The sequence below is a fragment of the Scyliorhinus canicula genome, chromosome 8, assembly GCF_902713615.1.
Source record: "Scyliorhinus canicula chromosome 8, sScyCan1.1, whole genome shotgun sequence".
Classification (NCBI taxonomy): Eukaryota; Metazoa; Chordata; class Chondrichthyes; order Carcharhiniformes; family Scyliorhinidae; genus Scyliorhinus; species Scyliorhinus canicula.
Window position 1 is genome coordinate 52,787,527 of NC_052153.1, and position 14,793 is coordinate 52,802,319.

Here is a 14,793-nt window from a genome sequence, read left to right on the forward strand (position 1 = left end):
TAACGAGTTGGACAGTTGAAAGCATAATGGTATTGAGAGTCACATCGAAAACATCGATTTATCATGCCCCGTGCATTTCTGGGGTTCATCCTCCTATTGTAGGTTCTAACTGGGTTTCTGTCTTCATAATTTCCTTGTCTCGGTCTCCTTTTATAGTCTTGAGGCCTGTTCATAGCCATACGATTTCGCCATCCTGTTAGTAGTGTATATTCCATATTCTGCCTTATTGCAGGCTGTCCTATTTGGGTCATCAGAGCCATTGGAATCGAATGTTTCCCCAGAATTGTTTTTTAAAGCTGTTGTCATCTGTTCGAATAAGGTATCGTTATCCGTAAACTGAACTCCTGTCAAAACCAGGAGCCTATCCATGTTGCTCACTCTAGCACAGTCAAGTAATTTAAAGGCCAACACAGACTGTGGAAATTCCAGCCTGTGTTTCTGCAGCCTTTAATATAGTCTGCCAATTTCCATTATATAGTCTTCCATAGATAAATCCTCCATTTTCCGGAACTTATCAAAATCCGACCATGCTTCATACGCACTTATCAAGTCATCTTTCTTATAAATCTTATCCATATAAAGTAATAAAGTCGCCAGACCTTCTTCTGAGTCTAACTCTTCCAATTCCAGCTCAGAAAGCACTTTGTTTCAGATTTTACTGCCATATGGTGAAGAAACAGCCAATGCCATATCTTGTTTTCTCTTTCCTAAAGCAGTCACCTTAGTCCACATAACTACTGCACTTCTCCATTGGTCATACGATTCCCTTTCAGAAAATAAGGGAGGATAGTCATATCCAGCCATCTTCGTCCTGGGTTCAGCCATGTTTCCCTTTTTTTTTTCACTCCTTGGTTTGATCTGGAAAAATTGTATCTTTCAACCCTTCACATTTACACAGCAACCGTCCTCTGCTACCAATTGTTAGACGTATTCGATGCTGTGGTATGAAGAGACAAAAGTTCTGTTCCTTTTTCATCAAACCACTTTTATTTGTTCCAACTGACTGCACAGAACTCTACACATCACCTGATCCAGAGGCCACTTGAAGCCCCTTTACATATAAGTGTCAATCATTGAACACTTAACAAAAATGAGACAATCATTGAGCACTTAACATAAATGAGACAACTAATTGCAATGTCTCTTAACCCATTACTTAACATATCCCGCCGGCCAGCGGGGCGCAAACCACTCCCGAGCAGGCCTAGCCCCTTAAAGTGTAGAGGATTCCGCACCTTTGGGGTGGCCCAACGCCGGAGTGGTTCACGCCACAACACCCACCCCGCTGGGTACAGGAGAATCCCGCCCCTTGTGTCAATGCATTCCATGATAAACCCACATTTCTATTAGAAAATCCCGATTCTAACTGTGTCAATGGGTGTCCACAATTTTCTCAAAATGCTTTTGCGAGCATTTTTTCTCAATAACTGCATGAATGGTCAAAATACGACTTCAAACAAAATAAAAAATATATATAATTCACAATCATCTTGTAAAATGTATCCACTGAATTTTGAAGCCTTATTTAAAACTTTACTTGAAGTTAAGCTTCTTCTTGGGGGTCAATAGTTTTAACTAGGGCTGGGATTTTCCAGTTCAGCCCTTGGCGAGACTTGTCGTGGGTGGGGTGGAAAATTTGGCGACCCAACAAAACGTCCATTGACTTTTGGCAGGAATTTCTGGTCCTGCCGTGGGACCGGTTGGCTGAAGTTTTAGTGCTCTTTTCTTTCTGTTCATTAGTTTAAAAATTACTTGAAGAAAATTTACCTCAGTTTTGGTAAAATTCATATTTAATTTTAGCCCCACCCAGGTTGGGTGGGCAATAAAGGTGGGGACGGGTTAAAAATATGAAAACTGAAATGCAACCCACCTCCAATGTGTCCACTTCCATTCTTAATGTAGGCAGATGTTGAGGAGTGGTGGGGTGGGAGGGGGAGGCGTGGTAGTGTGATGGGTGGGTGTGTGGCTAGACCATACGAAATAGGAACAGGAGTAGGCAGTTCAGCTTCTCGAGCCTCCTCTGCCATTCAATAGGATAATGGCTGATTCGGCATTCCTCACATCCACTTCCCTGACCTTCCCCCATAACCCTTTATTCCCTTACTGATCAAGAATCTATCTATCTCGGCCTTAAATATACACAAGGACTCTGTCCCCACAGCTCTCTGAAGCAAAGAGTTCCAAAGACCCACAACCCTCTGAGAAAGAAATTCCTTCTCATCTCAGTCTTAAATTGGCACCCCTTTATTCTGAGACTGTCCTCTGGTCCTAGACTCTCCCATGAGTGGAAACATACTCACAGCATTCACCTGCTCTCTGGAATAGGCAGCTTGCTTCAAACCTAGCCTTTGTTTGTCATTTTATCGCTCTGTCCGCACAGCAAGTCACCATCATTCTCCTGCAGAATCCGATCAGTCACTTTAGCGCCCTATCCATGAATGGAGCGACCATGTCAACAACCTCCCGCAGGCTCCACAGTAGTGAGAAGAAGTGAGACCACATGTTGAGAGAGGTCTTCTCACCCCAGTTCTGAGTCAATGAGGGCTTCCCTAGTCCTGCACCCATCTGGGCCATCACCCGAGGTTATATCTTTTTTCAAAAGTTATATCTTTTTCATCCCAAATATCATCTTCATCAGAACCGCTGTCATCAAATTGTTGAATCCTCTCTTTACAGCATGCCTCAAATAGAGCAACATTAGCACTCTCATTTGTACCTTGTTGGCACCTTCCTGGACGTCCTCCTCCATCCAAGTAGATGTGGTGCTCCTACATCCTCTCCTGGTCCAGATGCTTTCCCCACTGCAGTGCCAGGTTGTGAAGGGTGCAGCAGACCACTATGATGCAAGACACCCTCTGAGGGTGTAATGGAGGGTTCCCCTAGACCGGCCCAGGCACCGGATCGTGCAGCGTCACATCGATGTCGCTGCTACTTGTCGATTGCAATCAGAAGAATTGCCAGCTCGACTGGCTCAATGAATCTCCAGGATCAAAAACTGAAAGGAAGAGAACATAAAAGTGTGATGAAGAATCTGGACCTGACCCTCAACCCTCACAGGATCTGGGACATGCGCCCATGCACATCCCCATATGGGGGTGAATGCCTTTCCACTGAGTCTCACTCTCTCCACTGTCACACAATAGCTAGTTCCCCACAGTTGCCTCTCTTATCTCCACCTGAATGAAGCACTTTGACCCTTGCGCCTCAGCGGTCCACGTGCACCCCCCAACACCTGCCCATAGGTGAGGAGTGAGGGCAGTTGAGTGCATTCAATGAACCTGCATTCTAAACTTATGGGGAACAGGATTCTGCCCCCCCCGGTCATCCCTTGAACCGGGTGACTGATGAGGGAATTCACCATAAAACCTTGCATAGGGGGTCATGTCTGTGTCACCTCTCTGTGATATAGATATGAGTATGAGCCTTGGAATCTAATGCTTGGGGGCTAGGCCTCCAAAAGACTAAAAAATGGGCACCTATCAGTGGCACATTCAAACATTGCAAAGCTGACTAAATTGGCTCATCATGGGTCAGGAACCGATTAGCCAAACGGCTTCCCATTGTGGCAGGTGAGACACACCTGATCCTGCGAAGACTGCAATTTGTAATCAACCTCATCCTTAGAGGGCACTTTTATTGCCCCAACTCTTTAAGGACTGTGGATTAAGAAAGCCTTCCAACTTGAACAGCCAGCTAACCATCCGCTAATCCCCGACTGGCCTCCATAGCCAGTGGCCTTGAACTTCCATGCACATGACCTCTGGCTTCAAAGTGCTGCCTGAGTGTGGAGGTTCATTCTTACTGCAGTCGTCCTCCCCCCCCCCCCCCCCCCCCCCCCCTCATGTCAGAGTCTTCAGCCCCCATGAGGCTGGAAAACATCACTTGTCGGAGTCTCCAATTCTGCCCATGCAGCCTGGTAGCCTATGGGACCCCACCCATGAACCCTACAATCGTTCCTAGTGCTGGCCCTATGAATTCACCTGCTTCCACACACTTTCCAACTGCCTGCCTGGAAGGGGAATCCCTCAGCGATTATATCACCATAAGCCCGGCGAGGATGACACCAGAAGTGCTGCCTGCAAACAGCCGGCAAACCCGACCTAAACCTAAAGGTTTCCAGTCATGAAGGGCTGCTGACCCTACCCCCCAAGATGCTGATACTGAACCCCCCCCACTCCCGAGCTGAACTTATCCAGGTCCCCCGTATCCTCATCAGCGACTGAACCCTGGAGGGTAATGGCGGCCTGAGTGCTCACCTTTGATATCCTCTTCGGCATTGAGGTTGGCAGGTACTCGTTTTTATACAGCGGTTGTAAATCGCGTTGGCTAACGCCACACCGGCGACCCTAACCCTAATTCAGTGAAGGGGGGGAGAAGGGAAGTTCCTCAGGAGGAGTCGCTAATGGTATTATAATGTATTTAGATTCCTGGCCTTCCATGCCGGGATTCTCATTACATCACCGGTGAGGGGCCTGGAAAACAAAAAATCAGTAAACGCAATCTCGCTGGCAAGAATGTTTCCTGATTCTCAACCGTGTCTTCCACCCACATCCCCATTCTCGCTGACAGCTAACACGGGTACAAAATTCCACCCAAAAAGTACTTGAAGGCATAAGATTTTTAATATATTATACTACTCCTATTTTCTATGTTTCTATGTCTTATGTTTTGACATATCTATATTCCACAACAGATAGAAAATGATCCGAATGATTTTGCGCTGTATGTTGTTCATGCAAGTGAAGGTAAGTTGTCTGCATAATTTCTCTTTCATTTTTGGATATTTTTATCTTAGAGTCCTAATACCTGGATAAATAACCATCCCTCTGGGAACACAAGGACCAGCATTACTCTGCCTTACTAGTTATCTCTAAATCTGGTACCACACAATTGTGCAAGTATTAAACATGCCTCAATCTCTTCCAGCAAATGAGTACACCTCTATTTTGATTAGATGTTTTTTAAATCTGTTTACCTTGTTTATTGGACCTCCTCCTCTGATCAACAGTGCAGTAGATTGGGGAGACAGTGGCCAGTGAAGGGCTGCTGGCTAACTTTTCTGCATCAGACAATGGTCTGGCACCAGTAAGGGTCAGGGTCATGTGGGGCCAAGGCCGAGGAGTGATTAGACGAGAGGTCAGGATGCCACGGGTGACGTATCTTTCAACAATTTGCTGAAGGCTTACTTTCAGTGCTCAGTCCAGGCAGTGCTGTGCAGAAGGAGCCATATCATGTGTCAGTTGTTTAATTAGCACTAAGCCCAAAGACTAATGATCCCAGTGCTGAACTTGTAGAAAGGCTTCTAGCCCCCTTAACAATTAATATTGTTATTATACCAAACAGATCTAACATGGTGTAGGCACCAAGTTCCTTTGCCCAGGGTTTCAAGAAATGGACCTGAATCACTAAAGCATATCAGGGGCAGCCATTGAATTATAGGAACATAGGAACAGGAGTGGGTTATTCAACCGCTCGAGCCTGTTCCGACCATTGTATGAGATTATGGTTGATCTGTGGCCTAACTCCATATACCTGACTTTGACCCATATCCCTTCATATCTTTGCTCAACAAAGATAGTTGCCCCAAAGGGTAATTCCCCAGAACTATTCCATGACAGCTAAGGGGTGGGTGTCTCCATCCCGCCGCACGGGCTGCCAGCGAAACGGAGAATCCCGACGGTGGAGAATTCAGCCCAAGAAGTCTGATCTGGTAAGGTTACAAAGCCAACTATTTTCTTTAATATGGAATCCCTCCTTTTTATGTAACAGACCATTTAATGGGCTGACCAAAAAAACATGTCACTCGGCATTCTCCCAACTGAAGCATGTGAGCTTCAACCAATGTGTTCACTACTTAATTACATAAACATAAACTTCATTGCCCTCACTCAGACGGCAAATCTCACACCTCAGTGGAATAACTGGGTTCAGAGCCCATCCAAGGCACATATTAAACTGATGCTTCAGTCCATTCCTGAGCCTGAGCAAATTTCTAGATGAGATGTTAAATTGACTGTAGTGTCGGGTGTGGCTCAGTTGGTTGCATTCTTGCCTTGGAGTCAGAATGTTACATGTCCAAGTTCCACTTCAGGACTGGAGCTCAAAAATCAGGTCGACTCTCCAGTGCAGTACTGGGGAAAATATTGCACTGCCAGGGACACTGGGCTAAATTATCTGCCCCTCGACACTGCAATCGCAAATCGTGATCGGGCGGAGAATTGGGCATCTGGTGGAAATCTAACTAAAGGGATTCCCCACAGGGCCCCCTAACTAAAGGAACACCCACCCCCCAAAGAAACCCACTAATTAGGGAGACCCACATCAGGGACCCCGTACCTGGGGAAAGCCCCACAGGACCTTCTAACTAGGAAGACCCTGCCCTGGGACCCCCTAACTAAAGGGACCTCCCACAGGGACCCCTTAACAAAAGTAACCACCCCACACAGAAACCCACTAATGAGGGAGACACACACCAGGGACCCCCTAAAATAAAGGGTTCCCCGCCTCCCATAGGGACCCCAGAACAAAAGGAAACTCCCAGAAAGACCCCATAAATAGAGGGAAGCTCCACAGGAAGCCCCTAAATAGGGAGATCCCCACACAGTCCCCCTAAATAGAGGGACCCCCCCAGAAAAAAGACCCCTGTCTGGAAGCTAAAGAGCAGTCCAGACAGGGGCAGTGAAAACAATTACAGTTATAACACTTACCTGGAAGATCCATGTTTCCATCCCTGGAAAGAGAACAGCTGTGACCCGTGTTTCAACTCCTCAGATCTATTAGCTGCAAGCCATTCATTCCTTGCTGGTAGCGGGCTGTGATTGACAGTTTTCATAAACCAGCTGTGAGCCTTGTTTCATTCATCTTCTTCATGGATGAGTAAGTCCAAGTGCTGAAACCACAATGTTTACAAACATCCCCCACATCAAAGAGAGTTAAGTGCATTCCAATCACGTCCCTTCACACTTGCGTGATTTTGAAGTGCTGAGCTGGAAATTGAATGCACTTAACTCTCTTTGATATCACCTATGTTTCCCTATTAAGGGGACCCCCAGGGGTCTCCCTATTAAGGGGTCGGGGGGGGGGGGGGGCTCAAAGAACAAGAACAAAGAACAAAAAAAATACAGCAAAGGAACAGGCCCTTCAGCCCTCCAAGCCTGTGCCAATCATGATACCCAAACTAAAAAAAAACCTTCTGCCCTTACTCGGTCCATATCCCTCTATTTCCTCCCTAATCATGTACCCATCCAGATTCCTCTTAAATTTTGCTTATGTGGTTGCTTCTATCACATCTTCTGGCTGCATGTTCCAGGCACCACCACTCTCTGCATAAAAAACTTACTCCACGCATCTCCCTTAAACTTTTCCCCTCTCACCTTGAACCTGTGCTCCCTTGTAAATGACACTCCACCCTGTCTATACCTCGCATAATTGTGTAGCTCTCTATCAGGTCTCCCCTCAACCTCCGTCTTTCCAGTGAAAACAATTCTAGTTTGTTCAACCTCTCCTCATAGCCAACACCCTCGAGACTAGGCAACATCCTGGTGAACCTTTTTTGCACTCTCTCCAAAGCTTCCACATCCCACTAATAATGTGGTGACCAGAACTGCACGCAAAACTCCAAATGCAGCCTAACCAAGGTTTTATATAGCTGCTACATGATTTCCTAAGTCCTGTACTCAATGCCTCTGCTGATGAAGGCAATCACCTTGGCCACCTGTGTTGCCACGTTTAGGGAACTGTGGACCTACACACCCAGATCCCTCTGTATGTTAATGTTCCTATGGGTTCTGCCATTTACTGTGTAATTCATAGCTAGATTTGATCCTTCAAAATGCATCACCTAGCATTTGTCCTGATTAAACTCCATCTACCAATTCTTGCCCAAGTCTTCAATCTATCTATATCCTGTTGTATCCTCTGCCAATTCTCGGCACTACCAGCAACTCTGCTAATCTTCATGTCATCCACAAACTGACTAATCAGACCACCCACCTTTTCCTCCAGATCATTTATATATACTCCAAACAACAGCGCACTGATCCCTGTGGAACATCACCAGCTACAGATCTCCATTCTGAAAAACACCCTACCACCTCTATTCTGTCTTCTATAACCAAGCCACTTCTGTATCCATCTAGCCAGCCCACCCCGAATCCCATGTGATTTTAGTTTTTGTACCATTCTGATATGTGGGACCTTTTCAAGTGACTTACTAAAATCTATATAAACTGCATCCACAGCCCTTCCCACATCAATTTTCTTTGTCCCCTCTTCAAAAAACTCAATTAAGATGGGTGAGACATGACCTCCTCTGTACAAAACCATGCTGCCTGTCACTAATTCATTTTCCTCCCTAGTTGGGGGTCCCTGTGGGGATTTCCTTTAGTTGGGGGGATCTCCCTATTTAGGGGGGGCCCGCGTGGGTGAATCGGATCAGCCCCATCCTTAGAAGTGGGGGAACCCAGAAAACCCAGGGATGGGGGGCTGCTTTGCAATGTGGGGGAGCTGACTTGCGGTGTGTGTGATTACTGGCCTCGGGATTTTGCTACCAGGCCGTCCTTTCAAAATGGGATGCTGACCAGGGAAATAGGAGACTAAAACACCCAGATACCCCCACAACTTCCCAGTTGACCCCCTGGAAGCGACTGCCTCATGGGTCAGGGGTAAAGATCTGGGGGATATTTGGTCCTTCATTTTTCTGCAAGCATATCACTGCTACCTTATCAGACATGAATGGTCCCAAGACCTACTTAGCTCGCAGTGAAATAAATAATTAACAGGAATGACCATACACTATTTGGAGTTACAAATTTGTCTTAAGTAATTTGTTCTAGCCAACTAATTGTCACATTTATAATAATACGGATGATGAAGCCAGAGCATAATCTGGCAATTTGTTGCATCTTGTGCTGCCTCTCATTAAACCACAAATCATTTTACAGAAAAGATAAAGCTTCAAAACACAGCATTCCCTTTGTGGGAAAGGTTTCTTCATGGGCCGTCACGGAATATTGTGAAAATATTTTTAATGGACAAGGGTGCAGAAGAAATCAGCATTGATGTAAGTAAAAAAAAAATGTGGAAACAAGCCCAAGATTCTCCTCAGCATATCAGTGATTGCAACGGCTGCATTCAAACTCGGGTTCTCACTGTTCCTTCTCACAGGTGGCTCAGTATATCAAGTTTGAGCTCACTGCTTTGAAAGCATTTCTTCAGAAACTAAATGAGGAGGAGCAGAATCATATCGGAAACGCCCAGCTCCGGTAAGATTTTTATTATTCATCTCTTACAAAATTGCAGTTACTCTGTAGTAATGTCACCACATTGTTAGTACATTCCCTGAATTACACAAAGTACCAGTTATTGTAAATTATTCTATAACCACGTGGGGTGATTTCTGTCGCAACGTAGCCCTCTTTTTTAACATAATTAGGGGGATATAGGGACAATAAACAGGGCTGATTACTGCCAATTTATGCAGAAGATCCACCAATTTCTATTTTAACATGGACCACGCGGGGTCAAGTGTTATTGCGCGAATGCCAATCAGCAATATGTCGATCTGCAAAGACATTGGGCGGTATTCTCCACCACCCCCCTACCCCCCCCCCCCCCCCCCCCCCCCCGGCCAGGTGGGAGAATCGGCGGGGCGCCGCGCGAATCACGCCACGCCGCCCCGACCCCCACACGCGATTCTCCCACCCCCCCGAAACCAGCGTCACGCCGGGCCGCTGCATCTCTCCCTGGATGGGTTGAGCGGCCGCTCCAACATGATAGGGTCCGGCCGGCGCCGTCTACCCCTGGTCGCTGCTGGCGGGAACTCTGCGGGAATGCTCGGGGGGGGCGGCCTTTAAGGGGTGGTGGGGGGTTCCTTCATCGGGGGGGCCTCCGAAGGGGTCTGGCCCCCGATCGGGGCTCACCGATCAGCGGGCCGGCCTCGCATGCCCCCGGGGCCTATATTCCGCCAAGGCCGGCCCCTGAACACCCACGCCATATTGAGTCGGAGCCGGCACGCGTAAGAAGTTCCCCGTGCATGCGCAGGATGGCAAGGCCCAACTGCGCATGCGCAGGATTGAGCTGCCCCAACTGCTCGTGTGCGGATTGGCGCAGTGCCCATTTGGCGTAAACTGCTCCAGCCCCCTGTGGGGGCCAGAATTGGTCACGCCCGGGCCCTGTTCGCGCCGTCGTGAAACGCGACGGCGTTCACGACGGCGCAGGCACTTGGTCCGCGGAGCAGAGAATCGCCCCCATTGTGACTCCCTTGACTTGCCCATGAACCATGGGCAGTACAGATTGGGAGGGATTATTAGAGGAATCCTTACCGTCTCTACAAACGTATCTGAGACATTATTTTCGCAGCTTGAAATGGATTTTAGCAACTTACTCAAATTTAAACTCTTCACAGTGGCTAACCTACAGGAATCAGACAATGCAGTTTTAAAAATGGCCAACTTGCCAGCAATTCCACTCTAGATAGAGAGAGCGAAGCAGCATCAACTTGTGGGAGGGTGATCGGTGAGTTAGACGCGAGCCTGAAGGAAGTGTGAAGTGTGGAGGCGAACATTGTCTGGCAGTAAGGGGGATGCAATGCTCTTTGATCTGAGGAACGTGGAGGGCATGCGAGTCAAGAGGAGGGTGAAAATTGCCCAGGGATGAGGAGACAGGTGAGCATAGTCAGGGGCGGAGTAGCTGGTGCGGAGTGAATATTGTCGGTGCTGGAGCCTCAATGTTTTACAATTAACATTAATGATTTAGATGAGCAGAGAGAAAGCATGGTAGCTACATTTGTAGACAACACAGCGATAGGTAGGAAGACATGTTGTGAAGAAGACATAGCTTGCAGATGGATGTAGATGAGTTGAGTGAGTGGGCAAAAATCTGGCAAATGGAGTATAATGTGAGAAAGTGTGAAGTTGTTCACTTTGGCAGGAAGAATAAAAAGGCAGAGTATTACTTAAATGGGGAAAGACTACAGAATGTTGAGGTGCAGCAGGATTTAGGTGTTGTAGTGCATGAGTCACAAAAAGTTGTGGAGCGATAGCAGGAAGTTGAATGAAATGTTATCCTTTACTACAAGAGGAATTGAATTGAAAAGCAAGGATTTTATGCTTCAGTTATACAGGGCATTGGTGAGACCGCATCTCAAATACTGTGTGCAGTTTTGGTCTCCTTATTTAAAGGAAAGATGTAAATGTATTGGAGGCAGTTCAGAAGAGGTTTACTACACTGATATGTGGAATGAGCGGGTTGTCATATGAGGATAGGTTGGAAAGATTGGGCTTGTTTCCGCTGGAGTTTAGAAGAGCGAGAAGTGACTTGAATGAATACATAAGATTCTGAACGATATTGACAAGGTGGACGTGGAAGGCGGACATGGAAAGGATGTTTCCTCTGGTTTAAAATTAGGGATCGCCCCTATAGGAGAGAGATGAGGAGAAATGTTTCCAGAGGGTAGTACGACTTTGGAATATTCTGCCTCAGAAGGCTCTGGAAGCGGGATCACTGAATATTTTAAAGGTGGCTGCTTGTTGGGAAAGAGATTCAACGGTTAAATCGGGGGTCGATTGGGAATGTGGAACCCAGCACAAACAGATCAACCTTGATCTTATTGAATAGCGGAGCAGGCTGGAGGGGCCAGACCTACTTCTGCTCGTTTTTCATATGTTTGTTTGTTAAAATTAGAATTTAGACAGGGATCAACTTGCTTCATCGATTAAACCCGCTTCAATACTGACAATTTAATGAAAAATTCTCACTGCTCTGCTCCAGGTACAAAGTGGAAAAAGGATCTTTGATTCGGCAGCTGCAGAGACGGATGATGGTCAGGGCAGAAACTTCAGTTTAAGATAAGGATCCATTACCGTGATATTGAACATGGAGTGTGTTAGTGTATAACCAGCATTAATCCTGGAATGCAGGAGTGCCCCATTTTAATGGTGATGTCTCAATTTCTGTACTAGTTTTATTTTCACGAACCATTGGGAAATTTCCTTGGGACTAGCACCTTTGAACTGGTGACGTCGACCGCATCGAGACATTTGAGCCGTGAAGAAGAACTTTGTGGAGTCACTTACGTCATATTTTCCTTGAACCTCTGCGCTACTCCACTGTGACCCTTACTGAAAATCAAGGTGATCGTTATCATGGCTCTGCCCCATTGAAATCAACATCAGTCACCATTCGCCTGCATTTAAGTTACTTTTCTTACATACCGCTATACATAGTCTGACAAATAAATGAGCTAATGGCTGAGCGCAATATTCACAATCAGATTTTGATTTTTAAATGGTGCTGGAAACACCTGAAACCGAAGCAGCAAGATTTTTATTTGGATCCGCTTCCATGAATCTCATTGAAGTATTTTTCTACCTTAAAAGGCACTATATAAATGCAGGTTGTCAGAACATTACAGCAGTGGCTATGCTTCACACGCACTAAATTGCTTTCTTTTACTTTTTTTATGGGTAAAAGTAAACTTCCATAAAATAGCATGAAGTTACCAATTGATGACCATTTACCAGCCCTCTGGGTTCAATATAAAACTAACTTGGAAAATATTCAATGGCCATTCTATATAAGCTTGCCTTTTTTTAAATTGAGGTTTCCTACAGCTCGAGTGAAATACACGATGAGACAATTTCTTAAATAAAACCAAATAGATGGAATACAGCAACAACGTTCTGAATGTTATCTTCCTGACCATAGATAAAAATTGAAACAGCTCAAATGAAGATTACAATACAAAGTTGCATCTTTTTAAAAATTAAAATTTTAACATGGTGATCATTTAGTTTGACTTCCAATGTAAACCTGCAAATTCTGGTTGCGCTGAAATACAATTCCTGATTTTTTTTTAAATAAATCAAGTCAATGTGACGAAAAATCGAGATGAATGTCATCAATTCCCTGCTATAAAGTGAAACCCCTTTCTTGGTCACTGGCTGCCCTGCCTCTGATTTACCAGCACCTTACTGTGGAGTTTCAAAATCAGTTGGTCAGTAAACTTTCGTGTCACGTTGCCACTTTGCCACATTCTAGTCTTTGCTGTTTGCTGCCAAAGTCACTGATGCAGGAAAATCTGGGGTTATTTTACTTGCAATATTTTCATTTTTGTTGTATAATTTGATACACAGCCTGCTGTTATTTTATTTGAACGGTACGGTATAATGTAAATCTGTTCTCTGTACTGTTAATACAAACCTGCTGATATTAAACCAACCACTAATTTCATTGAATCACGCTCATGAAAATAGCTTGCAAATAGTCGATAACACCTGTTCTCCGTTAACTCCGATAAATGCATATTATAGAGGCATGGATCCACCGCTAGCTTTTACACTATTGAGGTTTATTTTCAAGCTTGCCCAGACAAACTTTCCCAGCTCTTTCCCCTCCAGAACATGTAGCAGCCAGTGCTCGCTGACTCATTATAATTGCGTATAATTACCAAATCAACGACTTGTACCTGTTCATTTTGTTACCTTCAAGTACTGGGTGTTTAACGTTCATTAAATAGAATTTATTAGATTCCCCTCTTTTCTTTTAATGTAAATTGGTATGCAAAAAAATGAAATTATGGGCGCAATTCAGCAGACTTGTCATGCCCGACATGGTGTCGAGACAAGGCCGCTGAATTGAGCGAGACACCTCTCAGGAGATTTGCAATGTTTTTTTTTTGTAAATTTAGAGTACCCAATTCATTTTTTACAATGAAAGGGCAATTTAGCGTGGCCAATCCATCTAGCCTGCATATCTTTTGGGTTGTAGGGGTGAAACCCACGCAAACACGGGGAGAATGAGCAAACTCCACACGGACAGTGACCCAGAGCCGGGATTGAACCAGGACCCCTGCGCCGTGAGACAGCAGTGCTAACCACTGCGCCGCCGTGCTGCCCTCAAGATTTCGCAATCTCGATCTCGCCTTCACTGGATGTGACCAAAATCAACATCTTAATGGATTGTTTAAATATGCGCAGTGTGCTGGGTGTGACACATAGGTTGTGCCAACCTGTCCGGGGCCAGGATGGATGGGAGCAGGGGTGTGGTGCGCAGGCAGGTCTTGGGGACAACCATTGGTTCTGAGGGTGGGCTAGCTGATGGTGGCACCCTGTCTCTCCCTCTGACACCTGGGCATCTAGGCACTGCCAGCCTGGCACCCTGGCAGTGCAACCCTGGCAGGGATCGGACGAGGGGGGGGGGGGCCTTACCAGTTGGAGGGGGGTTTTCCCGGGGGATTCTTCAAAGTTGGTGGGGGGGGAGGGGAGAGCAAAATGGAGGGGGGTGGGCTGAAGGGGAGGGGGCTAAAGAACAGGGGAGCCTTCCGAAAAAGTGCCCCAATCTGCGAGGAGTCTTTCCCACACAGTTTGCTGACAGGAAATGACTCTAAGTGCGGCCTCAGCAAAGAGGAACTCCCTGAGGTAAATAAAATGGCAAAGTGCCGTTGAATAGCGGGGTGTTTCTCGACGCTGCAGCAACCCCGCTAAACGCGCTCAAAACCAGACATAGAATTTTTCCTGTAGAATTCCGCCCGTACCTGTTTTTATTATACAATCAGGGCTAAATTCTGCGCCCCTCGACGACGGGAACACAATTGGCCTGAAAATTGGGTATCTGCCAAAAATCGAGGTCTGCGCCCGGTGCCGAACCAAACGCCATTCTCCGAGACCCGCTGTGGACCGCAATGAGATCCTAGCCCAGAGCCAGTGGTGGCATGGAAATCTGTCATTTGCATGTGTTTACATATCATCAACGGAACCAACCCAGTTTTCTCTGGGCTTCTGTGATTCACTGCCC

General features: G+C 46.1%; 1 protein-coding gene across 2 annotated transcripts in view; it reads left to right on the forward strand.

Moving 5' to 3' along the window:
* The window catches only part of rassf6 (Ras association domain family member 6), a 79,066-nt gene extending 65,831 nt beyond the window's left edge, over window positions 1-13,235 (forward strand). For both annotated transcript variants that reach the window (XM_038804566.1, XM_038804567.1), the window contains exons 8-11: window positions 4,694-4,745; window positions 8,943-9,061; window positions 9,166-9,263; window positions 11,770-13,235. In XM_038804566.1, coding sequence (XP_038660494.1) covers window positions 4,694-4,745; window positions 8,943-9,061; window positions 9,166-9,263; window positions 11,770-11,845 — 345 coding nt within the window. In that variant the 3' untranslated portion in view covers window positions 11,846-13,235. The remainder of the gene's footprint in view (window positions 1-4,693; window positions 4,746-8,942; window positions 9,062-9,165; window positions 9,264-11,769) is intronic.
* The last annotated feature ends 1,558 nt before the right edge of the window (window positions 13,236-14,793 follow it).